The 21,038-nt window shown below is 41.3% G+C and overlaps 1 protein-coding gene across 1 annotated transcript; it reads left to right on the top strand.

Moving 5' to 3' along the window:
* Nucleotides 1-1,855: 1,855 nt before the first annotated feature.
* EXOC1L (exocyst complex component 1 like) lies at nt 1,856-19,306 on the top strand. The gene is made up of 3 exons (XM_036495135.2): nt 1,856-1,976; nt 14,114-14,244; nt 18,817-19,306. Exons 1-3 carry the CDS (start codon nt 1,856-1,858, stop codon nt 19,081-19,083), a joined length of 519 nt encoding a protein of 172 aa, XP_036351028.2. The 3' UTR covers nt 19,084-19,306.
* The last annotated feature ends 1,732 nt before the right edge of the window (nt 19,307-21,038 follow it).

Here is a 21,038-nt window from a genome sequence, read left to right as displayed (position 1 = left end):
AATATTGGTTGAGTACATGAATAACACATTCATGTGTAGCATTTCATGGGCTCTCTATGTCATTAGGATTAACCCAACATTGAAACACCTTTGGGCCCAGTGGTGTGGCCTAGCGGCTAAAGTCCTCACCTTGAACACACCAGGATCCCATACGGTCGCCGGTTCTGGTTCCGGCAGCTCTACTTCCCATCTAGCTCCCTGCTTGTGGCCTGGGAAAGCAGTCAAGGACGGCCCAAAGCCTTGGGACCCTGCACCCGCGTGGGAGACCTGGAAGAGGTTCCTGGTTCCCGCTTCGGCGCAGCACCGGCCGTTGCGGCTCACTTGGGGTGTGACTCATCGGACAGAAGATCTCCCTCTCTGTCTCTCCTCCTCTGTATATCCAACTTTGTAATGAAAATAAATAAACCTTTAAAAAAGAAGAAAAGAAAGAAACACCTTTATAATCTGACTACAGTCTAGCTCTTGTTTTCCAATCCCACAACTCCAGAAACCAAAAGTACTGTCTTGTCCATTTCTGCTGCCATAACACAACACTGGGTAATTGTTAAGCAGCAGAAACCCAGTCTTCACAGTGATTGAGGCTTAGAAGTTTGAGATCAAGGTAGCAGCAGATTCTTCATCAGGTGGGAGCTATGTTCTCTGGAACACTTAAGGCTGTTGTGTCGGCACGTGGCAGAGACAGAAGGGCTAACCAGCAGGATGCTGTGTGACACCTCTTTTCTAAAGGCTTTCTTCCTCCACCCAAGGGAGGGCCTGCATGGCCTAATGACCTCTTCAAGGTCCCACTTCCAGATAGTGTCACATTGTCAGTACCCAAAGGTTTGGGGGACCAGGGGAAGGGTGGGACACAGCAAACCAGAGCACGTCCCTATGTCAGATGGATGCAAAGCTGTGATTCACAGTGTTCATCCGTGGCCTGGGCTTCCCCTCCCCTACCTTTGCCCTTTTCCATCAACCTTCAACCTCCAGGTCTTCTGCCATAAAAACTTCTCAGGTACCTTTCAGGGGGGAAATAAATAAACAAACGAAAGAAAAGCACTTTTCTAAGTTCCCATCTCTGTTGAGCCTTATGTCATCTGGCCACCTGAATAGTAGTCATTATTTGGTGGACTCCACATTCTTTTGAGCATAAGTTCCCAAAGGGTAAGGAAATGCACCCTCCTATGAAACAGGAATGTTGTGTTAATGCTCGTGGGGACCTAATACATTTCGGTTTGTGAGTGATGGAATAAATAACGCTGGAGTGAGCCCGTGTAACATGTGCATTTTAGAAACCATTTAGACTGAGGCGCTGCAGGGGAAGGCAAGGTGGGGATGAGGTTGTTGGAAGTGTCAGCAAGCGAGCACAGATGCCTTCTCGCCTTCCGGGTATAGGAAAGTTCTTAATGGAAGCTGACTTCAATCAATAGAGCCAGACAACTGATTTATATAATGGCATTAAGCTGAAACGGAGGACTCTGTACAGAGAGCTGCGGTAGAGGACAAGGCTACCAGGCTGCAGTTACCAGGGGGACTCCACAAGTAGGCCTGTGGCTGTCAGCAGGTGTTCCCCTAGCAGGAGAACTGCCCACAGCAGAGCTGCCCAGAGCAGCCGCCTGCGAGGGCTGGTGCAGCCGTTGCAGTCTGGCTGCAGCCGCTGCCCCTGTTTGCCACGGAGGCTGGTACGGCAGAGAGACGGAGAGGGTGTCCAACCTCACTCTCAGGGACTTGGGTCCTGGCTGGGAAGGAGGAGAAAGTGAAGGCTGGGAGGTGGGCAGGACTCAGCTAAGGAGCTTCCCACACAAGCCAGAAATCTAAGGGGAAGAGGAGAGAGTGAGTGTTGGCCCAGACATCAGGCCAAGTGTAGCCGGGAGCAATGTCATCGCTGGTGAAGGAGGACTTGGAGAAGAAGCTGTTTAAGCCACTCTCACAGAATCTGTACGAGTTCATCGAAATCGAGTTCTCAGACCAGGACAGGTACTACCTCTGCGTGTCAGGTAATCCATGCTGCTTCTTAATTGTCAGGAAAAGCAAATTGCCCTGCGATGCTTGGGGGTAGTGGCAACTCTGCGTTTATTTTCCTTTGCGGCACGTGTACTTTCTGCCAAGAGCTTTAGCTTCCTATGCCTGGTTTCAGATGTTTTACAATGTTGAAAGGGAAACAACTTGTGTTAAGGATATTCTAACTCAGAAATGAAACTGGATGTGCACTTCTGATTTGATTCACTTGTACGGTGTGTGTGTGCAGCTCTGGTGAATAGGAGCTCACTTTTCAGATGTGACAGACAGCTCTCTGTATAGTTTGAAATCTGTTAGAAAATTGAGTTAAACAGCTCTATTTCTAACCACTCTGGGTTAATCCCTTTAAGATAGAAAGACCATCTCGGGCAGACTTATTTAGATTTTATAATGTTCTATTTCACGCCGAGAAATGAACTTCTGAGCATCTTCCTCTTATGAAATAAATGTGCCCTCAAAAACAATATTTTAATCGCAATACTTTAGAAATGGTAGAAATTAATTCAGGAAGATGGAACTGTAAGAATTAGCAAGTGATCTCTAAACTAGGTCACTCAAATAAGGAATTTTTATCCCAGCAATATTTTTCCCTTTGTGTTTTTAGTATATGTGAAAATTGTCCAAAGCTGGAAATACGTATTTGTTCTTAACCGTCATTTGCCTGCCTCGTGACGTCTTTGTGAAGCACTGTTGCATTTAGTATACAGCAGTTCCTTCACCCAGTCCATGCCTTTCAACACCTTACAGGGGCCGTGGGCAAAGCACTTACGGATTTTAATTGTTCATTGTGAGCTTACCCTTTTAAGGCACGCACCTGTACTTAGAAAGCAGCTTGCTACAAATCTTCTTTCTAATAATTGGCATAGAATTTTTAAAAATAGTCCAGAGGCACACCCTAAGGGAAGTGGGGCATCTCCGATGTACTCAGAATTCTTTCAAATTCTACTACTTCTAGTAAATATCACTCCATTACTATACAGTAGGTGTAGTAATATTTATCCAGCATTGAATCACATATTGTTATCTGAATACAAAGTATATGGACTTGGCATCTCACCAATGTAAAAATCTAATCTGCACAGGAAAAAGAGAGAAATTAGGAAGAAAAGAAAAAGGCAGACTAGCTAAAGCAACTAAAGTAAGAAACTGTGCCATACTCTAATACTCAAATCTCTACATCATGGAGTGTTTTACTCATTTTATTCAGCAGGATTTTTATTCCAACTTTCAGATTTAATAGCTTTGTACTTAATGTAATTACCATCTTCTAAAACTGATTTCTCATTATGTAGCATCAACATACAAATAATTTTAGAGAAAAGCATAAAAATAACTAACCACAATCATTTGCATATCTAACTTGTCAAATATCTAAATACATCCTTCCAAATGACACAATTGACTAGGTGTGTTTGGCATACAAAGAAGAACCAGAATGAGTTTCCAGGCATCAACCTGGTCCAGTCCTTGTAGTGTAGATTTGGGGAGTGAACCAGCAGATGGAAGAGCTTTCTCTGTCCCCCTATGTCTCTTTGTCACTATCTTTTAAATAAGTTAAAATTAAAGTCACACCTCAGATGAAGGAACAAAATCCCTCTGAAGCACAGGCACTGTGTGAGCAAGGATAAGAATGCAAAGAGTTCAAGAAACAAAACTGAAAGACTGAAGCACGTGAAGGTGTTAGCCAAGATAGAATGGGAGGTAGGCACGCATCACGTGACAGACTTTGTAATGTGCAGAATCAGATGCTTCTGAGTGAAATCAGGCTTGCTCTGTGCACCTGCCAGCTACTCAGTTGGGGACAAGATCATCAGCTTCTTTAGGCCACCACTGAAACAGATAGAGCCAAGCATCTGTGCAGTGTTCCTCACTAGGAAAACAACGGGAGAAGTTAGATTCCAAATAACTAGAATACCAAGTAGGGATATACCTTTTTAAAAATGTATTGGGAAATTATATTTACTATTAAAATAGAGTGCTGAAATAGAAGGATACATATGTTACTTCTGTAAGCATGTATTATGGTAAAAATCAAATATGTAGGGAACAAATAAACATTTATAGTCAATATATAATAAACTAACATGTTTGTAAAAATTGAGTATTCTCATGTCTTTGGGAAAGTATTTTCTGTTTGTAAATATTAACCTGAAAAAGCAAGTGCCACTTGCTGGTATTTTGGAAACAGTATACACTGTAGGCTTTTCTACTGTTTAGTGCCACTTACAGTACTTTTGCTCTGCAAATCAAAGAATCTAACAATTTTGTCAATTCATTTATATAAGAATTTTAACGTTGAAAATGCCAAACATTAAATGAGCAACAAAAGGAGCTGCCAAAAGCATTTGCAAGTACTTCACTTGGAACCACGGTTGATGAATCTATAAAGTAGCATTGCTTTGATAACAAAGATCACAGCGGAACTTGTTCTCATCTGAGGGATAACAGTGTTGTCTAGCAGCGGTTAGTTCAATTTTCTCAACTCCAAATTGAAGTCAAGTTATTCTGGTAGTACATCATGTTTTATAAGAATGAAAAGATGAGATGAAGCTTTGACAAGCTTTCATGCAATTTGTTATGAACGGTGATAGGGTAACACGACCAAGGTCAACCTAGATGCAAGAAGTTATGCTTGCGTCCTAAGAACAGAGCCAAGCATATATCTATACCCTCTATTTAACTTTCCAAAGTCTATGTTTATGAAGTCTGATGGATGTATAATACCTTAATATCTTCCTCTTCAGCACCTACATTTCCCTTGGCCAATATGAATTCACTTGTTTCTACAGTGATATAGAAGTCTTGGGTTCAAACTGAAAGTTCACTTGGAGAAATTCTACTTTGCTAGTATTATTTATTATTAAAAATTAGAAAAAAATCACACTAGTGGTTTGGAAAATGTTCATTTATTAAGAATAAAATTCATCAATAAGAAAACTTATCATAAAACTTAATTAAATTAGGATTGTGACATGAGAAGCAAAGCAGATTTTGTTCTTAAAATTCTTATTCTTCACCTTCTTAATCTGGAAACAAAAAAATGCCTCTGCTTTTGCTCAGGCATCCAGCCACTCTGTTTACACATATCTGTGCCATATATATTTTTAGCTTTTTTCTTTGATTTCTTTTCTTATTGTTATTATCATTATATGAGACAGTTCCATAGGCCCTGGGATTTCCCTTACCCCCTCCCCAAGCCCCTCACCCGTCACTGAGTTCCCCTGTATTATTACTGTACTATAGATCTTACACACAATCACATGTCCATCATTGCAGGCATGGACAATGGCAGACAGTACAGCATCTTATTGTCAAGATACAGTAAACAGTTTCATTGGGAGTCCATCTTTGTCTGGAAGTAGAGATGCATACTGCATTGTATCCTCACATCTGGATATTGATAGGCTCCATTACACAGTTACTTTACATCCCTTAAATGTAAAGCCACAATACTAAATCAACAGCAAGAAGAAAAAAAGAAATTTACAGTGCCATAAAGTTAAATTATGCTACTGTATGACTAATATGTCACTAAACAAATGAAAAAGAAAATCAAGAACCTTCTTGAAGAGAATAATGCTGCTGCATGATCTATGAGTCAGTGAAGAATTTAATGAGAAAGAGTGTTTTGAAGAGGTGAAACTAAAGACATCAAAATCCATGAGATATAGTTTCCACTCGTCTTTGTTGCTGAAACATGTCTCCTGTAGGCAAAGATACGGGTTTTTTTTTTTTTTTAATCCAGTCTACTATTCTATGACATTTGATGGATGACTTTAAGCCATTTACATTCAGGGTTAATACAAATAGGTGTTAATTTGGTTCTGTCATTTTAGCAATGGGTTGTTCATTGGTTTAGTTGTCTGTTGTTATTTTACTGGCATGTTCTTCATATTTGCCTTCGGTTTTGGTAGGTGCTATTCCTCTTCTGTGCCGAGAGAACATCTTGAAGTATGATTTGTAGGACAGGTTTGGAAGAGGCACATTCTTTTAACTTTTCTTTACTGTGGAAGGATTTTATTTCATTTTCAAAGACAAAGGAAAGCTTTGCTAGATACATTATCCTGGGCCAACAATTTTTTTCTTTTATATTCTGGAATATGTCACTCCATTCTCTTCTGGCTTGTAGAGTTTCCTGCGAGAGATATCCTGTGAATGTAATTGGCATTCCTTTATATGTCAATTGATTTTTTTTCATGTGCACATATAAGGATCTTTTCCTTATGTTCAACTGAAGAGAGCTTAATGATCATGTGTCGTGGTAAAGATCGCGTTTGGTCAAGATTGTTGGGAATTCTTTTTTTTTTTTTTTTAAAGATTTATTCATTTTATTACAGCCAGATATATACAGAGGAGAGACAGAGAGGAAGATCTTCCGTCCGATGATTCACTCCCCAAGTGAGCCGCAACGGGCCGATGCGCGCCGATCCGATGCTGGGAACCTGGAACCTCTTCCGGGTCTCCCACGCGGGTGCAGGGTCCCAATGCATTGGGCCGTCCTCAACTGCTTTCCCAGGCCACAAGCAGGGAGCTGGATGGGAAGTGGAGCTGCCGGGATTAGAACCGGCACCCATATGGGATCCCGGGGCTTTCAAGGCGAGGACTTTAGCCGCTAGGCCACGGCGCCGGGCCCGATTGTTGGGAATTCTGTGTCCATCCTGGATGTTAGGGAAATTTTCCCTTATTATTTCATTAAATACATTTGTAAACCCAGCTTCTCTTTATGCACCTTCTGGGACTCTGATAACTCTTATATTTGGCATTTTAATTGAGTCTTTTCAATTCTTGAATTCTTTTTTTTTTTTTAGATTGACCCAGCTCTGCTTCCAGCTTTTTGTTTGTTTCCCCCTTGTACAGAATATATCTTCTAATTTTGAGATTCTTTCTTCTGCCTCCTTCATTCTATTTTGGAGACTCTCCACTGTACTTTTAAGTTGCTCCCCTGTATTCTTCATTTCTGATATATCAACTTTACTTTGATTCATTTCCAGTGTGACATATTGTTGCGGCCCGCAGAGCCAGTAACGTGGGCACAAACGAGGATCTGGGGATGAGACACCGACACGGAGACCGGAGATGGTGGAAAATGTCTCTCCCTGGCCTTTCTCGGGGCCTGCTTTTATTGCCTCCACTCTTGACCTCTCACCTAGTTCTTGTTTACGCTTTAGCCCACACTCTCAATATTGGATACAGCTGAGTTCCATTAGACCAGGTGCTTTCAGCCCCAAGCCCATCACCTGTAGTGCTCAGTTTAGCAAGTGCTAACCAACTCTCCTTAGCCCACAACAACATATTCCTTGAATTCCTAGAACTGTTGCATTACATACTTCTGATTGATAAGCGTCTGCTTTACAGCAAGTGTTTTGAATTCTGTATCCCCCATTTTCTCCACATATTCTTCAGTGTATCTGAGGTTGGCAAAGGCTGTTGCTCCTTGGCAGGGAGTCTTTAGTAATATTCACTGTGCCTCTGTCTCTTCTTTTGCTCTTGGTCATTGTACTTGTGGTTATCAGATTCTTCACCTTGGGGCAGGTTTCTAAGCTCTGTCACCCACAGGTCTACAATTTGATTTACTTGTTGCAGTTGGTACAAGGCTCTTTGTTTGCAGTCACTTGTGCCACTCCTTCCGGTGTTTTCCAGGTCTGGGTTCTTACGTTAGACTTCCACCATGGTCTCTGTATCCCCAGCTCCTACCTCACCACTCTTCACCTCCTGCCATACCATGCTGAGGCTGCACCATTGTCTGTACAACCTTTCTCCCACTTTCGGTTGGAGCAGATCCCAGGACGAGGGAAACACCAGGTGTCCTATATAGCTAGGTTGTTGGTGGTGCTGATTTTGTCAGTATCTGTTGGCTGTTAGGTGTGAGGGCCACATGGACTGATTTTGACTTGTACAATGCCAAAGTCAGTGTTATTTTCCCTGTGGAAATAATACAATGCACTGAGCTCAGTGACGTCGCTCCCATACTCAGCATATGTTCAGCTCACTGTTGTTTCTGCAGTCTTTTTTTAAAAGATTTATTTATTTTTTATTTGAAAAGTAGATATACAGAGAGGAGGAGAGACAGAGAATGATCTTCCATCCCTTGATTCACTCCCCAAGTGTCCACAATGGCTGAAGCTGAGCCAATCCGAAGCCAGGAGCCCAGAGCTTCTTCAAGGTCTCCCACACAGATGCACGGTCCCAAGGCTTTGGGCCATCCTCGACTGCTTTCCCAGGCCACAAGCAGGGAGCTGGGTGGGAAGCAAGGCTACCGAGATTAGAATTGGTGCCCATATGGGATCCTGCTACATTCAAAGCAAGACTTCAGCCACTAGGTCATCGCTTAAGGTTCTGTCCCTGCAGTCTTAAAGCTTTTGCCACACTGTACAAAATGGTACCTGATGTGCCACTACTGGAGTTCTTGATCTACTAGCTGTCAGGCCTGAGGGCTATCTGGACATATCTTGGGTGGAACCTAAAGGATGCCACGTTGTTGCAGTTCACTGAGCCAGAAACGAGTTCACCCCCAGCTCAGTTCTTGCTCAGTCCTGTCCCATAGCATTTGCCTCCCTACACAAAATGGTGCACAATTCGAACCTATGGGGCGGGTTGGGCTGTTAAACCCACCCTGTTCCCATACCACCTGTCTGGGACCTGCTGCTCTGTCTCTGCTTCTGGTCAAATCAAACAGACCATAGGATAGGCAGTTCACCTCCTGAGCTTCCTATGAATGCCCCTTCCCACCTTGTTGCTGGTGGAGTTCTGGTTGCTGCTGGCTGCAGGCTGCTGAGGTATCTATCACTGCACACCACACTGTTGTGTCCTCTGCTTTTCTGTGTCTGTCAGTCTCCAGGTGCCCCTCTGCTGCCGTTCTGTCCTTTCCTATTTCCTGGAATGTGCCCTCTCTGCTTCACACTGACTAATGTTTCTCCATATGTTTAAACGTGTCCTTACCCTATTCTGCCACCATGATTCTCCTCTGTGGAACATTTTTTTTTAAGATTTTATTATTATTGGAAAGCCGGCTATACAGAGAGGAGGAGAGACAGAGAGGAAGATCTTCCATCTGATGTTTCACTCCCCAAGTGAGCCGCAACGGGCTGGTACGCGCCAATCCGAAGCTGGGAACCAGGAACCTCTTCCGGGTCTCCCACGCGGGTGCAGGGTCCCAAAGCTTTGGGCCGTCCTCGACTGCTTTCCCAGGCCACAAGCAAGGAGCTGGATGGGAAGTAGAGCTGCTGGGATTAGAACCGGCGCCCCTATGGGATCCCGGGGCTTTCAAGGTGAGTACTTTAGCCACTAGGCCACGCCACCAGGCCCCTCTGTGGAATATTTTTTAAAACATTTGCTTATTTTTGTTGGAAGGCAGATTAGATTTTTAGGGCAAGAAGGACAGACAAAGATCTTCTGTTTGCTGGTTTACCTCCCAGATGGCTACAATGGCCAGAGCTGAGTTGAGCTCTAGGCACCAGAGTTTCCTCTGGGTCTCCCACACAGGTACAAGGTCCTAAGGCTTTGGGCCATTCTGTGTTGTTTTTCCAGGCCACAAACAGGAAGCTAGATGGGAAGTGGAGCAAGCAAAAATGAACTTTGACCTATATGGCAACCTGGCACTTGCAAGGTGAGGATTTGGTCCATGAGCCATTGTGCTTGGCCCCTAATTATGCAATATTATGGAGAGCTTAAATAAAATATTCTGAGTCTACAATCCAGGGTAGTTATACATTGAGATAGCCAGATAAACACCATGGCACTTTTATTTGGGTCTTGTGTCACCTTGCATTTGTTTTGACTTAATTATGAATTCCAAGAGAGCAAACGGCTGGGCTTTTAGAGTTGGGATGTTGTCATTATTTCTAAAAGCAATCCACAACCCCCACATCAGTAAGTTACTCTTGCAACAGATTTTTCCCAGTCGTTATTCTGCTGCTTTGGAGAAAGAATTGTGAACAATCAAGATGATCTGCCAATTCTGAAACTCCACATCCCATCATTCGGAGAGTGAATGGAAACTTTGTAGCACAGTCTGAAAGGAGGGACAATATTAAAATGTTCTCATTGTTGTGCCAATAGTATCTTGACAATAGGATGAAAGGGACAACTGCGAACATGCCTACTAAGAGCTAGACACAAAACTGCTTACTGCCATTTTTAATGCCTCTTTGTTTCATCTTCATAACAGCCTTAAGAAGCACAGCGTTCCTGTTCCACAGGTGAGGAAGCCACAGAAGTTAGGTCCAAGGTCCTAGCTCTAAATCCAAATTCTATCTACTTGCCACCCTACTTCTGGCTGGTAATAACAGCTGCATTTCTTAACACACATGTGCCAGCCCCTTTGAAAGAACTCCACCCAAATCACTGCTAGAAACAAAACCTCACCGAAACAGCGTGAGACCAGAATGATGGTAAAACCAGATTTATTGAAATCTGCTCTTGGGCAAGGTTCATTGGTCCGCAAGGCAGCTGAGGTCCACGGGCCTGTGAAGTCGCACCCGCTCTAAGCCGTGCACTCCTTAAGTGGAGGTGATGATGTTGTCTTCTGATTGGTTAGCGCCGCTTAAATGAGTCTGGGACGGCTATTCTTACGGGGAACTTTTGGCACCACTTGAAGTTTTCCGCCTGCCCCCGGGTCGTCCAGGTCCTCCAGGCTAACAGTCACCTCACTTGCCACTTCCTGTGGATGACAAATTTGAGGCTAAGGATGGCTGGAGGACTTGCTCAAGCTCACTGAATAGCAAGTGAGGACTGGAGGCTTTAAATCCAGGTGCATTGCCACGCAGTCCATGCGTTGTACAGGAACTGCAAAGAGCAAATCAGAATCTCATAGAACGTCCCCCGTGCATCCCACAGCACCCTCTCTTTCACTCACATCTGTTCCTGTTCCTGACCAGACAGTGATAGTCCAGACCCCAACCTGCCAACAGCCCACATTTGAGAAACACCCACGGTAGCCCCAAAATCAATTTCATAAAACCATATCTAGAAAAAAATTCTGAAAACTAATTTTTGATTTAATCAATGAAAGGCATTTCAGTAATTTATGATCAATACATGATAGCATTTTACCTATGCTTTTTTTCTTCAACATGTCATGGTACTTTTTTCCTACTTTTTAGCCTATGTACTGAAAACAAGAATAAAACACTGGATATAAAAGACATTTATTTAATGAATTCCTGTGCAGCGTACGCCGGAGCTCCTGTTTTTCCTCTATTTTGCCAGCAATTTGGGTCCCCTGGCCAATCTCTCCACCTAGCCTCCAATAAGTGGGACTATTTTATGATGGGAATAGAGTTTTTATTAATGACAAAGTTTATTTAAAATGGAATGTGAAACAGGGTAGTTGGCACAGAGTGAAGACTGTAACTCAACATGCCAACTAAATTATTAAAATGGCAGCAGGCCAGTTCGGCAATGTCTTGGGTCTACAGTTGCAGTCACTGTCCCAGAACTGAGTCAGAGAAGCTGTGATGACGATGAAATCAGGCACTCTTTTGGCTGTAGAGTCACATTCCTGTGTTAAGACAATGTGCTAGGTTTCCACTCTGGTGCTGCCTAAATGTCGAAATGGCCATTTAATCTTGGCTGGCAGCAAAGTACAAGGGTGGAAATGAGGGACTGGGCCTACTCCGGCTCAAGCATCTTTTTGGTCAGATTCTGTGCTACGGCTGACGCCTGCCTTACCTGGCCCATCACTTCAGAGAACTCTCCAAATCTCCGACAGCCTCTACCCTCTTGATTTCCATAGAGTTAGCATTGGCTGACTTTTTTAGTCTGTTCTGTTCCTTATTAATTTTCTGGGAAACCTTCCCAATATAGCAAAACCACCAATCTGTATTTCCATGTATAAACTACAAAAATTCTGCTTCCCTCTCTCCCAAAATGCTTTGTAGGACCCTTATGTATGCATCAAAGCCAAAACTCACCCTTCCCACCCAACCACCTCACCCTCCACACTTCTCTTTTTGGTTTTGTTTCCAGGGTTTGGCTTCCACCCAGGGCTGTCAATGACTCATGTGAAATCTTGCCTGCATTTGCCACTTCTGTTTCAATGACCCATACCCCACGCCTGGGTTACCACAGAAGCCTCTTCAGCAAACACAACACTTTAGCAGTTACCAGGAAGTCAGGCACTAGCCTTAAGCCCATTATATATTACCTGGGTCTTGACATCCTATGAACTTGGGTCACTCTGACATTCATGTTACAACATGAGAAAATGGGGGTTTGCCATCCTTAGAGAGCAAATGACTTAGATCACATTCTAAGAGCTGATGTCAAGACTATCTCCAGAGCGTCTAACTCCAGGACCCACCAAGTTGCACCATCTCTTCCATGGTTTTCCCATTGCTCCTTATTTTCTTCTTCAACAGGTCTTCTGTGTGACTGCAATCAGAAAATACTCCTTGATGAGTACGCACTTCTGTTAGTCTCCTGCTCCAGAAAGGAGATTTGCTGGCCATGCAATTGGCTCTGAGTTCCCTGAACACCTGATATTGAGTAGGCAGCCTGAAATGTACCAATCTTCTCAGACTCCCTTTTCTGGGGGACTTAACCCAACTCCCTCATTGACTCCGAGCTCAGCATGTTGCCTTTGGACAAGAGTTACTCCCTTTACATGCTCTGGTCCTCAGCCCCCAGCCCTCACACCAGAGGAGGCGACTCAGCCACCGCAGGTCCACAGTGGGTATTCCAAATCCACAGTCTTCCAAAGTATTTCCACAACGTTGTCGACCTAGTTAGTTCTGTAGTCCATTGTGCCCTGCATCGGCCAGTGTCTGCAGTCAACTCCCTCTCTCTCTTCCCCTTCAGGGTAAGCTTCCATCATCTTCCTCTGGCCATTGGTGGCCCCTGCCTTCACTTAATCCATCTCAAATTTCCATTCTCCTTCCACACTTGTTCCAATCTTTTCCTTTCTCAGAGCTGTCAAACATATGAAGAATATTCACAAGGAAAATATTTGTTACCAGACACACCAAAAAAAGCATGGATTTCAGGAATTCTTGAACCAAAGTAAACATCTTCTCATTCCATTTCCTTGAATTTTGAAACATACTGGAATAATCTGCTCACATCACATTTCTATCCACTGTGATTACACTGTAATATGTCACTTTACATCTATATCATCAGGACGGCTTGCCACAGTGGCACTTTCCAGAGCCAGCAGACAGTCTCAAAGCAAATCTTAGTATCACTTTTAGAAGACAGACGTGATTAGTAATTCTCTAGGTATCCAACTTGATTCCTTCCTGTACTTCTTTGTAATATACTATCATATGGGACTCATAGGTGTTAGCCTTGTCTCCCCAACAAAACCATAGCTTACTGCTCTCAGTACACATTCCTTTAGTACAACATAGATAATCTTCAATTCATGAGTTCCATGCTCAAATGCTGATAATCTATGTGTTTATGTGAGACCAAAGACAATTAATTTTAAGAAAAGCTATGTCCCTCAGTTTGTTCTCATAAAGTGAGATTTTCCCACATATATCTAAGTGTAGCGCTAAGACCTCTTGTGTCCATGGCAAGATTTGAATATTAGAACTTGAGAGACGTGCTTGAGAGGGTTAATAATCTCGAACAATACCAAACATGTGCACAGCTATGATGCAAGCACTCCCCACTGAGAATCTGAAGAGAATTTCAAAGAAAATGTTCCTAGTTCCTGCGATATTTGCTTGGTCAGGCTTTACCTCTTCAGCATTGTTACTGTGGGAACAGTATCATTTACTTTCTTGGCTTTGATTTCTTGTCATAAATTAAAAATCTGTTGTGGCCTGGACAACATGTTGGCACTGACTGGAAGCTGATACTAAACCTCTTACTTTCTGCTCCAAGTTGAACCCTCTTCTCTACTACAAAGCTCGGAGTGAGACACGCACGGCCTTGCACACAGTGGCATTATGTAACTGCAACTGTCACCAAAGCAGTATGAAGCCACTGAACAAATTTAGGGGCATGCTTTTGAACATTCACTTACATCAGTCTGCAAAATTAGGGTACAGCCATAATGTGGGTCCAAGATCATTGCATAAAAACAGGAAGCATAAATATTGAAGAGTCATTTAAATAAATCATTGTCTTCTAAGCATGTATGTAAACTAAGTATTTTTCTCTCCTACAGTGACAAAAAATAAAGAAGTCAAAATAATTATAGTGAAGCACTACCGAATAGGTTTAGATGAAAAATACGAAGTAACGAAAAAATGGTCTTTGAATGATCTGCGGATGATTGATGGCAAGGAAGCAGATACTGTAAGTGTTCTGTTTTACGAGGGAGAAGTGGAATGAACATGCTGGAAAGTTGTATGTTAAATCTGCTTCTTCATGTATTCTCAGCATATGCTAAGGGCCAAATGACCTTAGGTTACTCTCAGGTGCTGTGGTTTAACCTGCTTGGATGATACTGGCTGATTTTGTTGTTGTTCTGTTTTTATGAAATTTGAATTTTGCACATTGAATTTAGGAGCATTCTTCCCAAGGTTCCCCAGCAGGTTAACAACAATCAACAAGTCAATCCTAACATTGCAAGTGCCCTTTGCCCAACACACGATGCTTCCTCCATCCTCCCCACCTCAGTTTCTTCCATGAAAGAGCTTCTTTTGTTCATTTTCAAATCTTATGATCAACAAGCCCATTTCATCCACTAACAGGATTGTATAATTTGGGAATTTTATGATCTCAGAGTTAAAGGGGGAGAGAGAGGATATTCCAGTCTCTCCACTTAACCATGTAAAAAGTGGTTTTCTCAGTTTGTCCCTGAACTCTTTTGTTGATGAAAAATTATCCACACCCCATGGAACATTCTACCTACAATGTCTTAGGACTGACTCTGGAGGCTTAGAATTGCAATCACCCTCGTCTCTCATCTTATTCCTAGATTTCCTACTAGGCAAAGTCCTACCCCTGACTCTCCATCCCTGTAGATCCATTGTTTTATGGTAGAAATGTATTATAATCCTACAAATCACTTGCTATATTACCATTTATCCCTTCTGGATTGCTAGACCACGTAAAGCCTTGGACCTTGAGTTTTGCATACTTTGTCATAGTCTTCTGCTGCAGACATTAAGTACCCAATAAACATTTATGATGTTACTATTGAATGAATTGAACATAAGCTCACTTTTGCCTTAACTGTATCAAATGTATTCTTAGCTTGGCCTATAGATCTAATCTATCAAATCTTTTAATTGATTTTTAGATTTTGCTGTTCTATGATAGGGTTGGCAAGATCACATACATACCTATGATAAATTGATGGTTCTGATTACTGCCGCTACTAGTTCTGTTAGCTGGTATCACCTCACACTTGTAAACACTAAAGAGGTATCAGAAATCCATGGAAGTTTTTCATGTGAAAGTTCATGTGGTCATCACAAAAGGCTATGCCTTAGAGTTTGTTATTATTCCTATTTAACAAAGAAAATGAAACTTCAAGAGATTGATTTGATCAAAGCTGTATAGCTGTTACACGATAGGACCAGACTTTACCTAGATAAATTAATATGCCTTCTTTGGCCCTAAACGCCTACAAATATGTATATACATTCATTCCCTTCTTGAAGATAGATTATATACCAGCCCCTGTTAGGTTCTGAGATCATAGGAGAGAATTAAATAGCCATAAGCATTTAATTCTGTCTCAGTTAATAAATCAATCATCTAATTTGAATATCTAAAATCTGTTGTTTACAAAACGAATGCCTAGACCTGACACAATACTGTCTTGTCATGTGGAAACTCTAGCTGTAAATTTTGTTGTGTCTGGCTTGACTTCTTGGTGTAAGAATGCTGGACTTCTTGCTTTGTTTCCTAAGTACTCTTTCCTCAGAATATATTTTACCTAAATGTGCGCATTTAGAAATGGTTAAATGTATAGTTGGATGAGCATGTGAAAGAATATTATGCAACCAATACAAAACATGTTTCCAAAAGAATAGCTAAAAACACAATTGTTCACTATTTAATACATTTTTAAATCAACTTAATACAAAACTTTTCTAAGATACTATGTCAATTTTGCCTATTCAGGTTATTATTATTAAAATCTGACTCTTATATTTTAATGTTAAAAATAAATCGAGGCACAGGCATGTATGTATATACACATGTAAGAGGGATCCTCAGGAAGTTCATGGATCCTTTTCCAGGGATCTTGGAAAAGTTCACGGGTAGTTTGACCAAAGAATGTCCTTTCCCTCTGTTGATTGCTTCCTTGGCTATGCAGCTTCTTATTTTGATAGAATTTCACTTGTATACTTTTTCTTTTATTGGATGTGCTTTTGGGATCACACCTAAGAAAAATATTGCTTATGCACGTGTCTTAGAGTGTTCTCCCTATATTTCCCACTAGTCCTTTCGAAGTTTCCCGTCTTACATGTAAACCTTCGATCCATTGCTTCTTATACGAGTAATGGAAAATACATATTATGAAAAAGGTATACATGGGTTTCAGATATTTTGCATCAAAAAAACTTATCTTTTAATCTTACTTTTCCACATTTTTTTCAGTACTATCATGCATGTAAAGCAATCCAGTTCTTCTGTCTGATGGGATTGAAAATTTTTAAATTACAATGTTTTTCTTTATGCTTTTTTCATACTTGCCAAAATTCAGAAATCCTTGTCAAGTTCACTAATGTGTAGTTGGAAGAATTCACCTTCCACACCTAATCTTTGGCTCATTTTCCTTGCTTTTCTGTTCTCTCAAGTTCTCAAACATCATTAATGTCATCTTTATTCTCTACAAGTTTGGTCACTGCCAAGAGAGCGTTCCTGAGGCTTGACATCTTAGGCTCAATGGAAGAACTAACCATGCCCTATGTGTTCACCTTTCCTGGCCTTTGATTTCATCCCAGTATTGTTGATTGCTCCTTTTTCAATTTGGATATAAAAGTAGACTATTTATGTGTGCTCATCACATTAAAACCTAAAATATTACATTTTTGAAAGAAAAAATTGTAAGACTCAAAGCTCTTTGAAGATTCATTTTCTATGAATGAAGAAAAACTATCCTATCCATTCTGGAAATTTCTATGTCTCCTCTCTTAGAATCTAATCCTTAGGAATCAGCAATTATTGTATTTCTCAATCACAATGATATGGTTTTAATAGTCATTTCATACCAGAGAGCTGTCAACTTTCAAAATGGAATGAAATTTGAATTTAATGTCAATTTAAAAGGCAACCATCCAAATGCCTGGGGATTTGGAGATGGACTGGTTCAACTGGAGAAAGGATGATGGAAAAGCGGCCGTGGGCCGATTGATATCGTTGTTCTGCACCTGACGCTGCCAATAAATGCATGTGTCATCTGGACTTCACCTCTCTGCAAGCCATCTTCCACTATGAACAAGGGATTGATAAATAATCTATGAGATCCTTTTTTAGCTCTGGTATCCTATCAAATAGGGAGTGGGAAGAGGGAGCGATGCCCTGTGAGCAGACACACCAGTGTTTAATTACTAGACGAGCAACACGAGTCAGCCTCTCCAATGTCGCGATCTGCAGTGTGAGGGAGTACTGCAGGAGGAGCATGGGGACCCTCTGCAGGTAGGCCAGTGTGGGACCCTCCCCTGAGATTCTCTACAGAAGTTGTCTTTGCATCTGCTACAATGACGACAGCTAGAGAAAACTGCAAGCCGTGCCTGGGGAGGGCTGCCTTTAGAATTACATCACTCTTACACCTTCTTTTTTAAAAACAATTTTTGTTTTATTTTAAAAACTCCTGTTGCTGTAAAGCAAGGTGATAGTAGCACCAGTGTCACCACCTTCGAAGGCAAATCTGAGAAAAGAAGCTATAATTCATTAAGTTTATATGCTGATCTCATGTCAATTCTATGGCAACTCTCTAAAATGAGGGGGAAATGAAAGGGCAAACCAGACAGATACTTTGTCCCTAGTTAGAACCATTAGTCCATATGTCCATGCCTCTTACAAGAACACTCCTCTCTGAGAAAGACATTACAGATACAAATACAGCAGTTGTTTGTGTGCAATGTTCATGTGCTCTGTGCCAACTAACAGTTCCTACTCTGTACAATCAGGCCCCTCTCAGCCTCTTGGTCATTCAGGCCAATGTTGACCCACACTCTTCCTTTCTAAGACTACTTTAGATCAGCTCCGCATGTCCTGAGAATGTAGCAGTTTCCATGGGCAAGCACCAGGGACACCAAAATAAATAATGCAGAGAGTCTGCTCTCAAAGAGAGCGAGCAGTTGCACGGCTATTGAACGTGAAAGCATTTTGTAAATGGAAATGCTTTCTGTGAACTTGACAAGCCTTGAGCAGTTCTATAAGGCAATTTGACAGTTTCCATCAAAGGATTCATGGTCCCTGTTACTATCATCAAATGTAATTTCTCAGTGGTAACATCAAAGTAAGCTGATGGTCTGTAGTGTGCCAGCTGCCCTGTTTCCTTGATGCCTGTGCAGTGGCACTAGAGGCCAGGCCCCTAGAAAGGACAGGGGAACCTCACCCTCCCAACTCTCACCAGAAGCCGGTAAACAGGTTCACTCTCCTCTTCTACCCCTCCCTAGCCTCTCAAATTCACAAACGTGGGGAGCCTTGGTAAACTGCACATTCCATGGCTTGTACAATTTGTGCAACTAAAAGTCATGGGGACATCAGAATAATCTCTTCCGTGTGTGTGTTTTTTCCTTGGGGGCTTGGAGAAAGCAATTGTATTTGAAGCAAATAGCTTTGGAAAGCTCATGTGTAAATGTTGGAAATGTATTTGATATTGATACTCTACCATCAATAAACACATCCAAGAAAATGTGAGAGAATCCCTGTTGCAAATTAAATCATGTCTCTCTTTTCTAGGACAATCCATTTTTTGATCTGCACTTCAAGAAAGTGTACAGGTTGGAAGCTTATAGTTGTGCTTCGAAATACGCCTTTGCTCGAACTGTCAACAGGCTGAACCACACGTATCTCAGGAAGGACTTACAGCTTGTAAACTTTGATCCTACCTATATAAATGACGATTGCGTTTGGTCCTCCAACAACAAGGACTGCTTGGTCCTCCTGAGAATATGTTTCTATGCTTCCAATCTCTTGTGCTTGTCCCTGTGTCCTCTGCCCATCTGAAGACGTGCACACACCATGGTCTTCATCAGCTGTCCTCTAGCACAGTGGTCCCCAGCTGCCTCTTACTAGCAAACATTTTGTTTCTTCACAGCATCAATGATTGTGATCTTTATGAAGTGCAGTGAACTGTGTCTTAATGTAGCCATTCGATATTTGAAATGTGTTGCCAGTGTGTTTCTTAGCAACTTGGAAAGGAGCTGGATAGTTTTGAATAATTAGTATTCTTCCAAAGAGAATCAGGAAATAGCTTGAAAGCTTTAACTTGGAGACAGTCCACGCAGGCAGATAAGATGAGTTTATATGGTCAAGATGTCAGTACTACCCCAAAGCAATCTGCATAGCTGGTGCCATTCCTGCCTTAATTCCAATAGCTATTTTTGCAGAAAGTCAACATTGATCCTCACCCTTTATACTCAAAGAAACTTAATCCTCACCCATAATCAAAGAAACTTTAAAAAATAAGTACAAAATATAAGTACTTGAATTTGCTAATTTCAAAACTTACTACTAGACAGCAATGATAATCAAATGATATGGTACAGATCTGAGGACATGGAGATCATATTGTAGACAATATAAATATTTCTCTGAGATCTGAAAATAAGGCTACCATATGACCCATGTGGGAATGTATCCAGATGAAATGAAATTAGCATATGTTACAGCTTAATTCATAGTAGCTAAGATATGGTATCAGCATAGATGTTCGTCAACTAATGATTGATTAAAGAAAATGTGATATATGTACAAATGGAATATGATTCAGCCAAGAAAAAGGATGACATCTTATCTCTTTTTTTTTTTTAACAAAAATGTATGCACCTGGAAACCATTAAGCTTAGTAAAATAAGTCAGTCCCCAAAAGACAAATATTGTGTGTTTTCCCCAATTTGTGGCAGTTCATACACAAAGCACAGAAAAAATAACATATATGGGTGACACTAACATTAGAGGTTTGATTACTGCTCACAGACCTTGTCTATACTCTTGAGGAACAGTGGTTTTTCTGCTTACCTCTTCTTTGTGGAATTCTTTATTTGGTGGAGAATTAAACTTGATTGTAAAGTAAACTGAAAGTATGTCGTTGTTAAAAATGAAAAAAATTAAGACAGGAAGAAGGAGTGTGTATAGACAGGAGGGAGGAGAGAATGGGAAATATTATGCATTTCAGTCTGAAAATATGAAATACATGAAATTTATTCACTTTATGTAACTAAGAAATAACATGCAAAGCAAAAAACTGAGAATTCAAAAATTCATGCACCTATGGATAACTGATTCTTTATAAAGGTGCCAAATCTGTTTGAAGTAGGAAAAATAATCTTATTAACAGATAGTGTTGGGATCCATTGATTATGTACAAATGAAAGAATAAAATTGAACCACTACTTGTACCATTCACAAGTACAAACTCCAAATGAACCAGTAACCTAAGTGTAGTGACTGAAAACATAAAACTCTTAGAAACATCGTAGGGTTAATATTTGGGAGCTAGAATTTGGCAACAAATGTGTATAACATCAAAAGTATGAATAGCAGAAAAAAAAAAAGGTCAAAGTTGAAAACAAACGATTGTTAGCAAGAAAATCTGCTTGTGGAGAAGCTGAGACTCTCACGTCCTATTGGTGGTAGAAAAATGTGACCACTGAGGTTGACAGTCTGGCAATACTTCAAATACTGAACAGACTTACCAAACGACCCAGCAACGTTTCTCATCAGGACAGACTCAAAAGATTTCAAAGCAAGAACTGAGTAGATATTTGCACACCACTGTCCACAGAAAGTTGGTTCCAGGACTGGTTGAGGTACAATAGCCAAAAGATGAGAATAACAAAAGTGTCAGAACAAATGAATGGGTGAGCAAAACATAGCGTAGCTTTGCAGGGAGCTGTTCACCCTGCTGCATGAGTGTCTCTCGGAAACACGGCGCTCAGAAAACAAAGCCTGACACATGT

This window comes from Ochotona princeps, chromosome 7 (genome assembly GCF_030435755.1).
Source record: "Ochotona princeps isolate mOchPri1 chromosome 7, mOchPri1.hap1, whole genome shotgun sequence".
In the NCBI taxonomy this organism is placed as follows: Eukaryota; Metazoa; Chordata; class Mammalia; order Lagomorpha; family Ochotonidae; genus Ochotona; species Ochotona princeps.
The sequence above is the reverse complement of the archived record's forward strand: the minus strand, read 5'-3'. Positions and strand labels throughout refer to the sequence as shown.